Source organism: Dendronephthya gigantea, unplaced genomic scaffold, assembly GCF_004324835.1.
Source record: "Dendronephthya gigantea isolate DGI-Jeju-01 unplaced genomic scaffold, DenGig_1.0 000028F, whole genome shotgun sequence".
In the NCBI taxonomy this organism is placed as follows: Eukaryota; Metazoa; Cnidaria; class Anthozoa; order Malacalcyonacea; family Nephtheidae; genus Dendronephthya; species Dendronephthya gigantea.
In genome coordinates this window covers 977434-995552 of record NW_021163038.1, presented here as the reverse complement: position 1 = coordinate 995552, position 18119 = coordinate 977434, and the positions used below count along the sequence as shown (strand labels likewise).

Sequence of the window (18119 nt, the reverse complement as noted above, 5' to 3'; positions counted from 1 at the left end):
TGTTTGAAAGATAATGATATCTTCAGGCAAGTCATTTTGTTCATGATCATAGCGGCTCCAGCCGACTTAGAACAACGTTAACACCTTCATCAAGTGTTCACAGTTTTGGCTCTCAGTTTAGATTTGCACAAAACAACGTGATTATAGTTATATTCAGGTCGATTTCCTCGTTAACCCGGTTTGTTTTAACGCGGTAATGAAGTTTACGCTAGCCACAAATAAACAGCAAAATTGAGGTTTGCTGGAAGTTTCATTAGATCGAATAGATTCACTAGATTGATATGAAATTTTTGCTCAGTTGTGTTCCAGACAACGCAGGTTTAATCTGATTTTCACCGACTCCAAAAATTAAATGTGATATCCGTAATACGACTTTACAACACCTAGCCATCCTAGGAGCTATTAGGTTAGTTTAATTTAGGTTCCCTCCTGTAGTAACACTAGTTCAATAATCTTTACTGGACCTCTATAGGAAAAGAACAGTTTAGAGCTATCCAGTATAAATAAAGTTAGTTTAGTTTGGGTTCCCTCCTGTAGTAACACTGGATCAATAAGAGATGATCTTTACTGGACCTCTAGGAAGAACAGTTTAAAACTGATAGAGCTATCCAGTGTAAATAAAGTTAGTTTAGTTTAGGTTTCCTCCTGTAGTAACACTGGATCAATAAGAGATGATCCTTACTGGGCCTCTAGGAAGAACAGTTTAGAACTGATAGAGCTATCCAGTATAAATAAAGTTAGTTTAGTTTAGGTTTCTTCCTGTAGTAACACTGGATCAATAAGAGATGATCCTTACTGGACCTCTAGGAAGAACACTTTAGAACTGATGAAGCTATCCAAGGTAGATTGTTGGCTCATTTTAGGTCATCCTTATTGGGTCTCCAGGAAGGACAGCAAGAGAGAATGTGGAAAAACTGGAACAGGAACTGATTGACTTTTTCATTGTTCAACTAACTAGGAAATGAGAAAATTTGTAATATTTTCCGCAAACGCGCACGCAACGAAGCTTCACTTTCCATATATATTGCAAAAGCTTTACAAAGCCAGTCGTTCGTAACAGTCGGAGCGACGTATGTGAAAAGGGTTGATGGTTTTTGTTGAAAGAAAAGCATTTCAATAGAAAGAACAGCTTCATGCTCTTGATTTTGATCCAATTTCGTAAAGGTGCACCCGTGACAGGATACATGCCTTATCGTCACATCATGTCTTACTTCAGAAGTTTCCGCAAAGAAGGAATTTATTGAATGCGAGGAAAGATTTAGATCGTGAATTTATTTTTGATTATGACGTTGCAAGGAGGAAATACAGTCACTTCTGGAGAATTGCGAAATCATTTTTTATAGTTATATATTCGTGGCGGTGTTGAATGGTTTCCTCCTGTAGTAATCCTTACTGGACCTCTAGGAAGAACAGTTTAAAACTGATAGAACTATCCAGTATAAATAAAGGTTTTTAGTTTAGGTTTCCTCCTGTAGTAACACTGGATCAATAAGAGATGATCCTTACTGGACCTCTAGGAAGAACAGTTTAAAACTGATAGAACTATCCAGTATAAATAAAGTTAGTTTAGTTTAGGTTTCCTCCTGTGGTAACACTGAATCAATAGCAGATGATCGTTACTGGACCTCTAGGAAGAACAGTTTAAAACTGATAGAGTTATCCAGCATAAATAAAGTTAGTTTAGTTTAGGTTTCCTCCTGTGGTAACACTGAATCAATAGCAGATGATCCTTACTGGACCTCTAGGAAGAACAGTTTAAAACTGATAGAGTTATCCAGTATAAATAAAGTTAGTTTAGTTTAGGTTTCCTCCTGTGGTAACACTGAATCAATAGCAGATGATCCTTACTGGACCCGGGAAGAAATTTTTCAATCCTGGTGAGGTTATAGAGTTTTATGTTATGAGAGGCAGTTTTCACTTACTTATCGAACATCCCACTCATGTTTTTTGCCCAACAAATCCGGAAGTTAGCAAACAAAACATATTCTTAAGATATGCCAGAATCAGGAAGCAACGAAAAATAGCAACGAGATGGATTACGTCCATAAATATAGCAGGCATATGTAGAGTGTACGTCAGCGTACAGATTATACAAACTACATGGCTTAAAGACATAAGAGTTGTTTTTCACAAGACTTTTTAGTACCTGTGAGCCTGTGTGAGAAGCTTGAGATAAATAAAGAGCTTTAAACATGATGAAGGGATTTGTAAATTATATACGAGTGCTGATTAAACAAAGTTAAACTATGTTTATCAATGATGGATTGCGCTTCCAGCGCCAAGATGTTCTCGCTGTAGAGAGTCCCTTATGGCCTAGCATTCCAATATCACCACTCACTACAAAGGAGAACCTGAACTAAACCAGCTTTACTCATGTTGGAAATATAAATCTAGCTTCATCAATTTTGATCTTCCAAAGAGGTCCAAAACTCATCCTCTCATATCACTTATGAATTTTACATATCCAATCTTGAATCAAAGTACTTGATCAATTTAAAATCCATATTCAAGTATTTTGATTGTCGTATTTTTCAACGTTATCAAATATCTTATCGCATCTCTATTACCCCCAATCAACGTCATAGAAACGAGGGGAAATGGTCGAAAATATTGACCCAAGTAAAAACAGGGAAGAAAATAGGAATCTCCCTGGCTAAAATCGCTGGCGAGGATAGCCTATAGGGCATAGGATATTTTACAAAAACTTGTGGTAATCTATAATGCATTCGCTTTCATAAAAACATTTCACACAGAGTGGTGTAAGATTGCAAAACATGTCAAGCCATGTTGCCAAATTTCAAGAGCTGAGCTCTTTAGCTCCAAATTAGAACATTGCGATTTGTGATTAGAAGGCTTAATAGAAGTTCTAATGGACTCGAGAGATACGCGCTATTAATTAAACCGCGATGACAATTGATAGAAACGGACAATTACGAGGAGTTCCTGGCCACAGGGCAAGCGACGAAGAATAGAATTCTCTCAACCGAGGAAGGCGAAGCTACTCGAACTGACGACGAATCTCCTGATGACAAAACCACAAGGGAAATACCACAGAAAACGCATTGTTGAGGTCGAAGTAAACATTCTTGTTTACGGAAATTATGTAAAATGTATCATTAGAGCACTTTTCATAACGATGTCAGCTTGTCATGTTCGCGGGCGGAGTTATGTGTCGTTAGTGTAACAAATTAGACATTTCGAGTCTAAAACTTCCGAATTCAGCGCGCTCGCGGGTTATGCAAATTAGTTTGGCTAAACGCGGAATTTAAGGTTGTTAGGTACCATCCTATTTGAGTCACTTTCATACAATCGACTTTATTGCAGGTAGAGTGAAATAATGCATAATAAAAACGTAAAGTTACATTGGAAGTAAAGAAAAAAAATGGCCTGCTAGGATTTCTAACTTTCTTAATATTCTTTAAGGTGTTTGGACATGATTTGGGACGTTTCTTACAGAATTTAACAACGCAAAACTCGAGTATATTAGCAGGAGCTTTCATATGATGAACATAATAATGCGATACTCTTTTTCCTGGCGTATTAATGTGCATTGGAAATTATTTGAAGAATCTGATGTGAAATTGTACATCTTGGCATCTCATAAACGTGTATGTAAATATTTTCATTATCGGTTGCTATTGATGAGTGGGCCATAACACGTATTATCGATGAAATCACTTTATTTCCAGTTAGCTGTTGTCACAAATATATAAATATTTATTACAGATCCGTGACAGAGGACGTGTGAAAGGTCAAGAAAGTCAACAGCGTTATAAATCCGATCACGAATATTCGTGCACGATACTTCGCGAACATGCTAGCTCAATCACGCGTTGACGCTGAGGTCTATTTCAGGTGATAACCATAAAAAGCAGCACAAGGAGATGGTTTATAAAAAGCATTAATCTCCCTTCAAAACAACATGCAGTAGTTTATTTTGCGCGATATAGTTGGATTAGATAATTGGAATGCCTGAAAATAGATTGAGAATTTTGGCAGCCTCAAAAACAAATTGTCTTCGTTTTGACGTTTGTGGTCGAAGACAACTCGTGTTTTTCTCAAAATAGCTCTCTCAGAGCCAGAAACCTAGCTCGTGAAACAGAAATAAAACGAAGATCCTGCAGATCCGGTGATATTTTTCACTAGTCATGTGACCAGATCACGCCATCATGTAGAACTGATTTGAGTTGAACTGGATGTACAAAAGAAGTGCATATGCATTTTGACATGATCAGCAATCCTAACTTTGCATCCCCAGGATCATGTCCTAAACTATATCTTCTTTTTAATGTTTTTTATTTTTGATACACGAATAATTTAATGTGTCAGCTGATTGATGACCAGAAACTAACCGAATCCCTGGGATCTTAATCCTTTAATCTGTTTAATTAAATCAATCTAATTTGTTTGGCGAAAACATTTAATCGGTTACTGTAAATATATGCAAACTCTTCCTTAACTAGTCGTAACGTTTCTCTTTCTGTAAACCCAAAATTTTTAATGAAGTCCATGAGAAATGTATCTATGTTGAAAATAACTTCATTCGTATTTTTTTTACCGAAATACCTAAAATTCGTTCCTGTCTAGCCAAGATCATGAAAAATTTATCAGCTTTTAAGTTAGCGACGAGTATTTTTACGCATTAGCACGTTTCTGTTTCCTGTTCTTTCAATTTATTTTGAAATGTTCAATGTCTGCTAAATCACACACAGAACCAACATGTTGAAAATTGTTTACCGACAAATTCATCTCATATTTTCTTTTGACCTCAAGATGACACGTATTTTGAAATTTTAATCACCAACGAACAGCTCTGAGCTCTCCCATTCAAAAGGACGATGGTGATTTTGTATCATTTTCCTTACAGCTGCTGCTACTTCGAATAGTTTTTTTCAAAGTCATCGGGTTAAAAAATCGAGCAGAAACACTGAACCATGCATGCAGAGTTTTTTAAACATGAACTGAAAACTAATCTGTGACAGATATCTGCATTTAACAAACGTCGATTTAGAATTCTTGCATTGAAAATAGAGAATGTTGCAAGACTTAATCTCATTATTTCTCGCTCTCACAGGAAGGAATATGAAAGTAAGCCGCACTTGTTCGGCTCTTCCCAGGGCAGGAAACTTGTCTTTTTTGTTTCAATAAAATACTTAAGGTAATTCTTTAGCCATGAAAATATGGGACGTCATGCCGTGAAAGTTAAGATATAACAATAGTATCACAATACACAACCGGTTATATAGTTTAGGAATCGTGTAAGTTCTGATTTTATTCATTTTAATATTCATTAGTTCTGATTTTAATGTCAGTTATATTAGGAATCACGTAAGTTCTGATTCTAGCGTTGCTCTAACAATCTGTATAGGACCATTAGGAGTTAGGACGCACAACATAACTCAAATTAGTGTCGGATACAGGGGAATTCAGAAGAAATTACACGGTTTAATTACAAATTAAAATTTTAAAAAATCTACCAAATATGATTGCAAGTTAGAGGTGTAGCGAATAATTCCAATTTTCCTTGGACCGTCACAGAACTCAATTCACATATTCTGCCTTTCTTTACATAATATATAATATATTTTCATTATAATACAATCTCTCTGGATTTGTCACATTTGATTCAGATCAACATTCTCATGATCAAACCAAACCTTAAAAAGAATTGATGAAATTGATTAGGATTCCTCCTGTAGTGACACTGGATCAATAAAAGATGATCCTTACTGGACCTCTAGGAAGAACAGTTTAGAACTGATAGAGCTTTCCAGTATAAATAAAGTTAGTTTAGTTTAGGTTTCCTCCTGTAGTAACACTAGATCAATAAGAGATGATCCTTACTGGACCTCTATGGGAAGAACAGTTTAGAACTGATAGAGCTATCCAGTATAAATAAAGTTAGTTTAGTTTAGGTTTCCTCCTGTAGTAACACTGGATCAATAAGAGATGATCCTTACTGGACTTCTAGGACGAACAGTTTAGAACTGATAGAGTTATCCAGTATAAATAAAGTTAGTTTAGTTTAGGTTTCCTCCTGTAGTAACACTGGATCAATAAGAGATGATCCTTACTGCACCTCTAGGAAGAACAGTTTAGAACTGATAGAACTACCCAGTATAAATAAAGTTACCATATGATCTGAGCAGCACAAGAGTAATTAAGCATTTTAAATAAACGATGAAATAAATTTTTTATTGCGAACATGTTTCGAGTTGAGTCGTTTATTTCAAATGCTTAATAAAAAGTTAGTCTAGTAACAGCTAGATGATTAGTAATAGATGATTGAATCGTAACATAAGGGCTGGAATGTTAAAGAAAGTGCTTACCATTGACTTGCGGTCATCGTTACCAGTCCCACAAGGTATTGCTCTCACGGCAATAACGTAAGCTTTCATAGAGCAAATATCCTTACATTGCTGACATATCAACGGTATGAAACACAACGAGTCTTCCTTGCAATAAAAAGCGTTTCTTTGTGCAACTATAAAGAAGAAACCGTGAAGTCACTGAAATACTTTAAGAAATGCATGCTAGATAGAGACTGACTGAGGTGAAATGATAATCAGACAAATGCATATTACAGGAATCAAACCTCAGTCACAGAGATGAAAGACACATGTACTAACCACTGTGTTTGGTAGAGTCAAACTAGAAGCATTCTTCTCACATGTGACTGAGGTGAAATTATAATCAGACAACTGCATATTACAGAAATCAAACCTCAGACACAGAGATGAAAGACACATGTACTAACCACCAAGTTTCGTAGAGTCAAACTGGAAGCATTCTTAATTCCTAAATTGCTCTACTCTAGGCTCTTTGCACTACTAAACGAAATATTCATCATTGTTCATTACCATTTCCTTTTTTAACATCAGGAATCAGTTCCAAGCAACATGTGTCAGGAACACGAATTGTTTCCAACGTGGATGATTTCTTTTTCCTTGTGCCTTTTTTCAAGGAAAAGGCACTGTTCAAAACTCCTCCGAGCGAAGTTTTCCCCGGAACACGCATTTTTTGAGGTACGTGGTCATCTAGAAAAAATGTTGTTAACATACTTTTCAATTATGATTTATACTCGATAGCTCTATCAGTTCTAAACTGTTCTTCCTAGAGGTCCAGTAAGGATCATCTCTTATTGATCCAGTGTTACTACAGGAGGAAACCTAAACTAAACTAACTTTATTTATACTGGATAGCTCTATCAGTTCTAAACTGTTCTTCCCAGAGGTCCAGTAAGGATCATCTCTTATTGATCCAGTGTTACTACAGGAGGAAACCTAAACTAAACTAACTTTATTTATACTGAATAGCTCTATATCTGTCTAAAACTGTTCTTCCTAGAGGTCCAGTAAGGATCGTCTCTTATTGATCCAGTGTTACTACGAGAGGATATTTCATCAGAGCGAAACTTCTTAGAGGTTAAAAGCACTTGCATCACGGCGTCAGTCTTACCTGGATCACCTCTCCTACTGGAGTAGAAAGTCGCACCACATTCCTTGCAGTTCACATTCCAGGTGATTTCCTGGAGGGAGAAAGCGTCAGTAAGACCATCAGAACCTGCTCCTCTTATTAAGTGCAAAGAGGAAAACAAGAAAGAAAGCGCACAAAATATCATTTTCTTACATCTAAATTGTCAGTTTCAGCAGAACCGTCCAATTTTTCACGTTTTTCTATGTCTTTGGATCCAGCATTTTCCCCCAACACTCCTGCCATGATATTTCCCGCTAAAGCACCTTCAGTCCCTGTTGTACCCAATGGTACACCATCCTCCCTTTCCAGCGAGGTCGGTGGTGAACAAAACAGCAAGGGGGAATCAGGGGGCGCACTCAACCCCTCGTCACTGGGTTTTCCTGCCCCACACATATCATTGTTCGGTCTTGTCAGAGAATCTCCGGAGGAATGATTCAATTCTGAATTATTTGATGAGAATAATGGTCTTCTTTGCATTCTGTTCCCTTGAGTCCTGCTTAAACCCGGATTCACCCCAGGGGTACCCGAACTGGAAGACTGTGCTTGTACCTCATTTGAGGGACTCTTTGGCTCTTCCTTAACACGCACAACACCTGGAGTACCGCATTGTCCACTAGAATCTTTTTGTGGTACACATTGTTCCCTTGAAGTACTCTGAAATCCTAGCTGACCTATCGAGTTTAGCCCAGGTTGCCCAGCCATGTTCAACGTTATCCCTTGATCGACACCAGCTAACTGTACCATTCCAGCAGCCTTAGGCATCACCTGCTGTCCCCCATTAGCCATCTGTTGCGTCAGCAATTTCAGTTGTTGCTCTGAGAAAAGGACATGTTGAACAGGTTGACCACTCGGAGAGACAAATCGTACAAGAACAGGCTTGTTTTCTCGGGCTAGTGGTTGTGGAATACCGGGCATTTGCGGGTTGTTCCCTATAAGGGGATTAATAAAAGGTTGCGGGTGAGTTGCAGGTTGGATATTACCCATTTGTCGCGGGTTGTTGACAGGTTCAGGGTGGTTACCCACGGGCTGAGGGTTGACCACTTGCTGCGGGTAGATGATAGTTTGCGGGTTATCAGTTAAATTCAGCAACTTTGGTACTAAACCACGACCAGCTATCGGCGTGCTAGATGTGACCTGTGTTGATGATTGGGGATGATTTGGGATAGGTGTGGCTGTTGTGGAACATTTAACGTCATCCTGGGATGTACTCTGGGAGCAGGGTGAGCTGCTGTCCATGGATAATGATGAGTCTTGGCTGCATTTGATTGCATTCAGGTCTCTTTTCGGTGCCCCCGGGGGTGTTTGGATCATGGTATTGTTAGGACAAGGACTCTCCAGTCGAGCTTGGGCGAATTTCTTGAGTGAGGAGAGAAGAACGTGGAAGTTATCATGATGAACAACTCGACCACGTATCCACTTTGATAAACCTTTTGGCAGAAAAAACACAAAACAAAGGTTAAACATTCGCTGGTGTTGTGTCGAGGTTGATAGAGTTGTGGCAGCCATTGACGGCAAGAAATTGAATTAAAAAGAAGAACCAACCCTTGTGATATTTCGGTGATTTGCCAAATCTGTCGTCGATTAAAATAAGTGCTCCCCAGTCATTCCTTTTGCAAAGAATATAAAAGACAAGGTTTTAGTTTTAAAAAAGAAAAGACGGAGCATACAATATTCGTATCATACAGACCTGTGACGTATACAGCGACCCAGCGCCTAAAATCAAGAGATGTTTTGTATGACTATGACTCTAGGACTGTAAATTTGACACGCGCAGAAGCAATTTGCGCGGGTTTTAAAAGAAGCAACGCCTCGCTAGGTGATAAAAATGGTGAGAAAGAAGTATTAGCAGATTACCTGATTGAGTGCACGGTAAGCTTGAGTTTCGTACCATTCTGAGCCATCCAGGAGTCCTTTCTGAGAAGAATGTCGATTGTTGTAGCTGCGCTTTAGTTCAACCTGTATATCTTTAACGTTTGGAAACGGTATACCAACCTATGAGATAAACATAGGTTCTTTATAACGAACATTCACATTTTACCCGAACTACCCCCAAACCACCCTCTTTTTTGTTGAACCTTTGTACCCCCCGCTGTACCTTTGTATCCCATGTTGTACCTTTGTACCCCGCTGATGTACCTTTATATCCCATGATGTACTATTGCATTCAATGCTGTACCGGTATGTCCCATGTTTACCCCCAATACACTCCAATGACAGCTACTTACAGTGATGACAGCGCGTGCATTATTGTCAGCAAAATCCAGACCTTCGCTGACTTTGCCACGACAAACAGCGAGGAACAACGCGCCACTGCCATCTAGGATAAAAAAATCATGATTAATTAGAATTATAACAGGATCGATATTACACGAATCAACCTCGAAATTGACAGACACAACTGAAGCACGGACTCTACCATATCCCTTCCTGTAAAGTGTCTATCAAAAGGCCAGCTAAATATTCTGCACCCAAACCTGTTTCCTCAGAGTGCTTGATACATTCGTAAAAGTCATTCATCATGTTATTAAAATCTAAAATCATAGAAATAAGATTCAATATCCTTTCATCAAACAAGGCTTGTTTGATGATATTGCATCTTTGGCCAAGGTTTTCTAAACGAATGTTCTTCAGCTGCATGGGCAGTGACAGGTTCATCTATTATTCTCCGTTCAAATTCAATTTTTACCTGTTTTTCCCCCCTTTCTGGGCTCCAAGAACGTTCTTTTTAAACGGCTTAGACGGAGCCAAAGTCCTGTCATCTGGAAAATACATATAAAAAATACAGCAACCAGGAAAGACGACAAGAATGTTGGAAATAAAACAAATATTTTATAGCCAGTACCTGCCACCTCGTCGTCAGTTTATCCAACATACTGTATGAAGGGAAGAAACATAGCACTCCATAGGGAACAACCTATAGCAAATGATCATACATAAATATACTCATTTACAATGGGTGATTTGGGAAATTTGGAAATTTGTGAAATGGGAAATTTGTGCATTTTACAACATCTTGCTATCAAATTCTGCAGTTTTATTTCTTTAAAGATGCTGTTTCTAGCTAAGGGGGGGGGGGGGTGGTGAACTTCTTTCTTTTGGTGAGTGATAATCTGATCATTCCGTTTCAACTATGTACCTCACAGACTTTGCAAATTGCTTCACCAACTTCGTCTTGGAATTCAAAAGTCTGAGAAAAAAGGAATGTAGGAGATCAGTTTTTATTTTAGATGAAGCCTCAACTTTCATCTTTATTTTGACGACTTCCAACCAGATGGAAAAGATGAACAATCCTGACCTGGGATTGACGAAACGTTGCATTCACAAGAGCACCAGATGGTCCAGTAGAAACACTGCTTGCCCATACCTAGAGATTGATAATAGGTCTACAGTTCACCGTACCCAATTTAATTTGGAAGCGCCGTGTTCAACTTGGACGCCAGAAACTCAGTCTGAACGCAGCCTAAGTGTCTTCAATATCTTCACCAAGAAACATGCATATCTCATACATACACTAACCTGGGAGCTACCGATGACATGGTTAGCTTCGAGTTTGATGGGAAATTGACAATCAAGTTCTGAGGAAAATGTCGACATCGGTGACAGTGTGCCCGAGGTTAATATGACGCTCCGTGAAAAACGGCCGATTTCAGAAAATACCTAATTTTGTTGAAAAACAAAGTAAATGTTCATGAGCGACGTTAAAAGTTCTAGAGATGGATTTCTAGGTGTTTTGAAGGCAGCATGCATACCACAGCAGGACTTAGACACCAGAAGTTCAAAGTACAGATCCATTTCCTGTCAAAGTCTACAAAAAACAAACAAGTAGACTGTGTTAGGCCTGCTAAAGTCCTGTATGCATAACAGTGGGGAATAAGGTCCGTTTCAGACGTCGAACTTTTCATGTGCCGAACCTAATGTTGATGAGATAAAGTCTTTGTTTAAGTTCATTTGCATTCGATTCGGTTCAACAAAGAGGTTCAACGTCTGAAACGGGTCTAAAAGAACTTAAACTAGATTTGCTGTTTGATTGCACGGTGAGAATGTCTGCTGTAGCTAAAGCATCAGCAGGAGAGTGCAACTTTTAGTACGAAAGCCTTACCACGAGCTCGTCTGAAACCATTGGGCTAAAATAGAAATGAAATTATAAATTAGTGCGGTTTCAGCGGTTGTGCATATGACTTACAACAGTGGATAGTTGAATTTGTTTGAGTTACCAACCAGGCAAGCTGAAAAACTAGCTTCACCATCGTGAGAATCGAACCCGCGACCTTTGGCTTTATATTTATGGAATATTTTTAATCACTTACCAAAACCCTCGGTACTTCGACGTAATCTTTGGTGATGGCCATTCTAAATGAAATTCAGTAGTTTCAGGTGTTAGTAAAGCTGAATCTGAAATACAACTTGTCACAAGAGGTGAACTAATATCATCACACAACCTGTATTCTGGTAAATGCTTGTAATCTTCATCCATTATAAAAGACAGGACCATCATTAATTTTTCGACTAGTGTTGCTGTTGGGGCGTGCATTGTAGTGCGTTCCTTCTTGTGTTTTTCCCTTTGAAACAAAATAGATAAAGTTTAGTTTAGTTTAGGTTTCCTCCTGTAGTAACACTGGATCAATAAGAGATGATCCTCACTAGACCTCTAGGAAGAACAGTTTAGAACTGATAGAGCTATCCAGTATAAATAAAGTTAGTTTAGTTTAGGTTTCCTCCTGTAGTAACACTGGATCAATAAGAGATGTTCCTTACTGGACCTCTAGGAAGAACAGATTGAACTATATCCAGTGTAAATTCAGTGGAGCTAAATTGTAATTTATAAAAAACCTACTTCAACGAATCTGACGTTTCCCCCAACTTCCTCAGATGTTGCTATTGAAAAATACAAAGAGTTCTTTCAATGAGGTCGCTGCCGCAGCGCAAATGAAAGAAAAATGCGCAAATGTAAAATAACTGATGTAACTCTATCGTACTCTAACGCACGAACAGTTGCAGGAGTGAAACCCAAATTTTCCAACGCTTGTTTTAGATCTTCGCCTTCCCAAATCTTCGACCTTTTTGTGGCATCGTTAAAAGCTGTTTGATGTTCGGATTTCTCATCGATCCATCGTCTCATTGCTGCACACTAGGAGAGGGAATATTGCGAGAGACACTTCAATACGGAGTGTCATAATTAAGAACAAGAAATTAGCTTCGTTTTAAAGATCCTCACCACTTGATGAAAGACTTGGTGTTGTTCTTTGTGGGTGTTCCTAGAAACTAGAAATCCAAGAATCGAGCGATTTATTAACACTGGCCTTATTGGGTGGCTCTATCAGTTCTAAACTGTAAAACCTCTCTTATTGATCCAGTGTTACTACAGGAGGAAACCTAAACTAAACTAATTTTATTTATACTGGATAGCTCTATCAGTTCTAAACTGTTCTTCCTAGAGGTCCAGTAAGGATCATCTCTTATTGATCCAGTGTTACTACAGGAGGAAACCTAAACTAAACTAATTTTATTTATACTGGATAGCTCTATCAGTTCTAAACTGTCCTTTCTAGAGGTCCAGTAAGGATCATCTCTTATTGATCCAGTGTTACTACAGGAGGATGCCTAAACTAAACTAACTTTATTTATACTGGATAGCTCCCTCAGTTCTAAACTGTTCTTCCTAGAGGTCCAGTAAGGATCATCTCTTATTGATCCGGTGTTACTACAGGAGGAAACCTAAACTAAATTAACTTTATTTATACTGGATAGTTCTATCAATTCTAAACTGTTCTTCCTAAAGGTCCAGTAAGGATCATCTCTTATTGATCCAGTGTTACTACAGAAGGAAACCTAAACTAAACTAACTTTATTTATACTGGATAGCTCTATTAGTTTTAAACTGTTCTTCCTAGAGGTCCAGTAAGGATCATCTCTTATTGATCCAGTGTCACTACAGGAGGAAACCTAAACTAAACTAACTTTATTTATACTGGATAGTTCTATCAGTTCTAAACTGTTCTTCCTAGAGGTCCAGTAAGGATCATCTCTTATTGATCCAGTGTTACTACAGAGGAAACCTAAACTAAACTAACTTTATTTATACTGGATAGCTCTGTAGTTTAAACTGTTCTTCCTAGAGGTCCAGTAAGGATCATCTCTTATTGATCCAGTGTCACTACAGGAGGAAACCTAAACTAAACTAACTTTATTTATACTGGATAGTTCTATCAGTTCTAAACTGTTCTTCCTAGAGGTCCAGTAAGGATCATCTCTTATTGATCCAGTGTTACTACAAGAGGAAACCTAAACTAAACTAACTTTATTTATACTGGATAGCTCTATCAGTTCTAAACTGTTCTTCCTAGAGGTCCAGTAAGGATCATCTCTTATTGATCCAGTGTTACTACAGGAGAAAACCTAAACTAAACTAACTTTATTTATACTGGATAGCTCTATCAGTTCTAAACTGTTCTTCCTAGAGGTCCAGTAAGGATCATCTCTTATTGATCCAGTGTTACTACAGGAGGAAACCTAAACTAAACTAACTTTATTTATACTGGATAGCTCTATCAGTTCTAAACTGTTCTTTCTAGAGGTCCAGTAAGGATCATCTCTTATTGATCCAGTATTACTGCAGGAGAAAACCTAAACTAAACTAACTTTATTCATATTGGGTAACTCTATGACATTATACCTAAAAAGTCGAGGTCCAACATAGCTTCATCAAGGTTTTGAGTCGAGACAGACCAGGTGGCCGCCTCACGACAAACATCCTCAATATTGTGTGCTTCATCAAGTATTACAACCTGATCTAACAACGTGATATCCATCTAAATAATACAAACGCTCTTGCACTTTATTCTTTCGACAAAAGTTCCTCAAGGCCTATTCACACTTGCAATATTGGATGCTATTTTATTCTTTTGATAGATGTAAACGTGTGGATAAGTTATGAATGTTCAAATGAAGACACTGAGATATCACAACATGCGTGAAGGCCGTTCACACGATCCAACGTCCATTTCGGATCCAATTCACTTCTGATGTATTGAATTAAGTTTGTTATGGATAAAGCATTGGGAATTTGTTTTGGTGGATTTGCTGGCCATATACATTGCAAGTCATGGAACAAGTCGCGGGCTATAAAACATCCATCAGAAGTGAAATGCATGATCCGAAAAATTTGGATCTTGTGAACAGACCTTAACTGGTCCCTCGTTTGCATCTGTCAGAAGAGGAAAATCCAGAAAAATAGGGAACAATTAATCTACCTATTATTTCTTTGAAAAATCGCACCAATATTACCGTAAAAATGGTGTCAACCTGACTTTAGATGTACAGTATATACTGTATACGAACCTGCTTTCTGATGCACGGATCAATCAGGTAGTTGTAAGGACAAAATATTATGTCCGAGCTTTGTTTCAGCTCACGCGTCATATAGTATGGACAGCCCTGGAAAAGAGAGGAAGGTTTGATAGAATTTCACTAGAAATGGAACTCCTGAAACAAATAAACTGTCTGCTGAGCAAGCCTCTTACGGGCTCAAACACCTTCTACCTCTAATTTCTCCCCAAGCTCGACCAGTTCCGTCAGATCCCATGCTTCTGTGAAGCCATAATCTTCAAGATCGTCCTGGTGTTTCACGTACCGCGCACGCGCGAAGAATGAACACGACTTGCCCTGAAATAAATCCACTTTCGCTGTAATTTCTGTCAACGTTAGAAGTGCCACCACTTGATAGGTATATCCCTTCAAAACTGGTATCACTTCTTGTTGACCGACCCAGTGTCACTCCAAAAGAAAACCCGAACCAATTTGTACATAAACAGTTCTTCCGAGAGACCCATGCCTGTCAATCAATTCTATATAGCCAACCCACCTCTTTATTTTCAATCGACTTTCGACATTCCTCGTTCTTATTCTGCGCTGCGGATACGTATGGATGAATGCAGGTGTGCTGACGGCTGGCAAGGATACACATTCTAGAAGAAAATGTCACCACGTGCAAGTTTCACCGAAAGTACAGCAGCACCTTCCAGTAGCAGTCATGAAAATGCGATTCCGAAAAACTGCTATGTATATAAGCATTTCAAGTCAAGAAATTAAGATCACTTACTTCGTTTTCTTGTACTCTGTTTTGTTCAGCTCCCGAACGATCTGACCAATCTGTTTGTGGGTTCTTGTCCCAAATAAGATCTTTGGAGCTGATCGCAGTCTACAAAAGATATGGAAGATGCCTTGACATCATATTAGGATTAACCCTGGAACTATAATTACATAAGAATATTCATAACTATTTGCAACATTGCATATGCTACTAACGATCTTAATTGCGCCTGTAACAACTGTATATCGTCATCAGTGACGTCTCCAGCCTCGTTCCTGGGCGAGTACTCAACAGAAGTATCCTCTGATCCATTAAACGGCGCTTCCCCGTCGCACTGCTTCCTCGGTTTCTTTGCCCTGGGTGTCTGTAAAATGGTAGCTTCTTTACTCAAAATATTTCAAGTAATCTTTCTAAGGAGGCATACCCAATCACCACGGTTGTCTAACCTGTCCTCCTGGTGTTCTAAACCGCTTTTTCGGTGCTTCAAAGTCCGTATCTTCATCAGTGTGATCAATATCATCCTCCATTTGAACATCGTTCTTTAGATCTTCCGCTTCTTGAAAGAAAAGACAATATTTTTACTAAGATGATAAAAATGAACCTTTCTTGCAAATTGCTGCATGCTGCAAAAATTAGGGGTGTAATTTCTGCAGCTCAGAAATAATCATCTGTAGAAATCCCACCTGAACTTTGCACCTCACTTCCACCAGAAGCTTCACCATCTTTTTTCACATCCACATTCGTCGATTCAGCTTTAATTTCTGCTTTCATCGGTTTCTGGTCGATTGCTTCATCAGGATCAATTCCCAGGTTGGGTTCAGTTTTCGGCGTAACATCACCTAACTGGTTCAGTTGCTCAATTTTCACTTTCATATCAGGCTTTTGCTCTTCCTTTACACCCAAGTTATCACATGAACAATAGAGCTTTGCATCATCATCTAGATGATACGTACAGTAAGCATGTAGATGATGATAAATCAATTATAATTCCTCGGTACTTTATTTGATGTAGGAAAAAGGTCTTAATTTTTGAGTGGAAATCATATACGAGTCAAATTCAAGCCAGGAACAGGGTCAACGATGTCAACTGTCAGTCCTCTGGCAGGAATCGAATCTACGCTTTCACCATGTCAGAGCAAATAATCCCCTCCACAATGAACAACAGAGGTACATGTGTAAAAATATCATATTTTGTTACAACCTGTTGACAAGTGTAGGACAACATTTTTTTTGCTTACCACCCATAAGGATTGAAGCTTCTTTTTTTCATTTCAAGTCAAAATCATACAAACTCATATTTTTGCTGGAGCTCAACTTTTCCAACATAATTTGCATGTAATACCTTGTGTTTGTTGTTTGTTTCTTCGCAATTGTTGAAGATGAAACAATCTTTGAAACTCTTCTCGTTCTTTCTTTATTTTCTCTAAAAAGCAACCAAATGCAATTGAATGGTTTTATAATATTAAAATTTTATCCTATGTTTTTAACCTATCAATTCTCGTGAAGGAATCGAACCTTCAACTTGTGGGTGCAATATTGCTATTGCCACTCAACCACAGAGGTAGCTACCAAGTTAGTGTGTATTAAGGATGGTAATTCCTGCAAACAGGAGACCCTGTACTCTTTAAAATGGTTATACAGTTTCCACATAGGCTGTCTCACAAACATGATCATTATCAAATGAAATCATTGTAACATCAAGTCTAACCTTTCTCAACCGTCAACCAGGCTAAGCTGGAACAAAGTAGAGCTAAACTCTTCCCGGATCCTGTAGGGCTCTCCAGCAGGGAATGTTGTCTTCTTTCAATACATTTAATGACCTTCAAATGCAAGGGGCATTCATGATTATACCTCATTGGAATATCTGTACTTTACCACTTGTCAGGATGAGTGAGAACCAATATCGCCCACAGGATAAATTGGTAAGCACAGAACCTCTGTCCCTTGCAAGTTGCAATCGACAAATTGTCAGCTATAAACTTCCAAGAAATTCTACATCTATATGAGCTCTAGATCTACCAAGGGCATACCTTGGCATTCTTCTCCCTGCCCCCCCCCCCTTACCCTCTGGGCAGCCTTGAGCATTGTAAACATTTATGGGAAGTTTTCCCTCTACTGAGATTAGTCAGATTACCACATAACATGAGATGATTGACTCTCTCAGGCAGTTGATATCAGTATTAAGACATTATCTGGTGAAGAAGGGACCTAAAAAAGATCTAACTACTGAGCTAGGATCTAATATTTGATTTAACTGTTAGAAATGAAATCATAAAGCTAGATGTATGATATAAAACTGCTTTTTATATAAAACCAAACATGCCTTGTCCATCATTGTAAATTGACTTGGGTACGGTTTGTAAGGAAACTTAACCTTTACACCACTAATGGCGTACTCCGCCATTGTCAGAGGTCAAAATATAACTTGTAGTAACAAATGTATCACATCATGGACGTCCTTTTATCACTAAGAATGTTATAAAAACAAGAATTTTTTCTAGTTTCACTTTGGGATTTAAATTTGCAAAAAAAAGATTCTGAAATTTTCCCGCGA

At 38.3% G+C, this 18119-nt stretch overlaps 1 protein-coding gene across 2 annotated transcripts; it reads right to left on the bottom strand.

Annotated features, from left to right (window-relative positions):
• Positions 1 to 5261: 5261 nt before the first annotated feature.
• On the bottom strand, positions 5262 to 18093 carry LOC114523745 (Fanconi anemia group J protein homolog). Of its 2 annotated transcripts, none has more exons than XM_028544776.1 (33): positions 17889 to 18093; positions 17274 to 17385; positions 16908 to 16988; positions 16249 to 16503; positions 16012 to 16121; positions 15781 to 15929; positions 15575 to 15673; positions 15338 to 15440; positions 15016 to 15138; positions 14815 to 14910; positions 14150 to 14285; positions 12692 to 12738; positions 12452 to 12604; positions 12311 to 12351; positions 11916 to 12035; positions 11784 to 11826; positions 11576 to 11600; positions 11226 to 11281; positions 10993 to 11133; positions 10772 to 10840; positions 10613 to 10663; positions 10319 to 10390; positions 10163 to 10235; positions 9951 to 10007; positions 9702 to 9793; positions 9331 to 9468; positions 9164 to 9189; positions 9019 to 9083; positions 7630 to 8903; positions 7459 to 7528; positions 6861 to 7037; positions 6330 to 6484; positions 5262 to 5657 (listed from the first exon to the last, which is right to left on the bottom strand). In XM_028544776.1, the coding sequence occupies exons 1-33, from the start codon at positions 17967 to 17969 to the stop codon at positions 5616 to 5618; spliced, it is 4332 nt and encodes a 1443-aa protein (XP_028400577.1). In that variant the 5' UTR covers positions 17970 to 18093; the 3' UTR covers positions 5262 to 5615. The 2 variants fall into 2 exon arrangements, with proteins under 2 accessions (XP_028400577.1, XP_028400578.1); XM_028544777.1 differs by having other exon boundaries at positions 12311 to 12353; positions 12454 to 12604; positions 16012 to 16118.
• Between the last annotated feature and the right edge of the window lie 26 nt (positions 18094 to 18119).

Coding starts and splice junctions, on each gene's coding strand:
- LOC114523745 (XM_028544776.1), bottom strand. CDS start 17,969: ATGGCGGAGTACGCCATTAGTGGTGTAAAGGTTAAGTTTCCTTACAAA. Junction 15,674..15,780: donor TTACAGGCGCAATTAAGATC/GTTAGTAGCATA, acceptor TATCTTTTGTAG/ACTGCGATCAGCTCCAAAGA. Junction 12,739..14,149: donor GTTGGACCTCGACTTTTTAG/GTATAATGTCAT, acceptor TTGGATTTCTAG/TTTCTAGGAACACCCACAAA.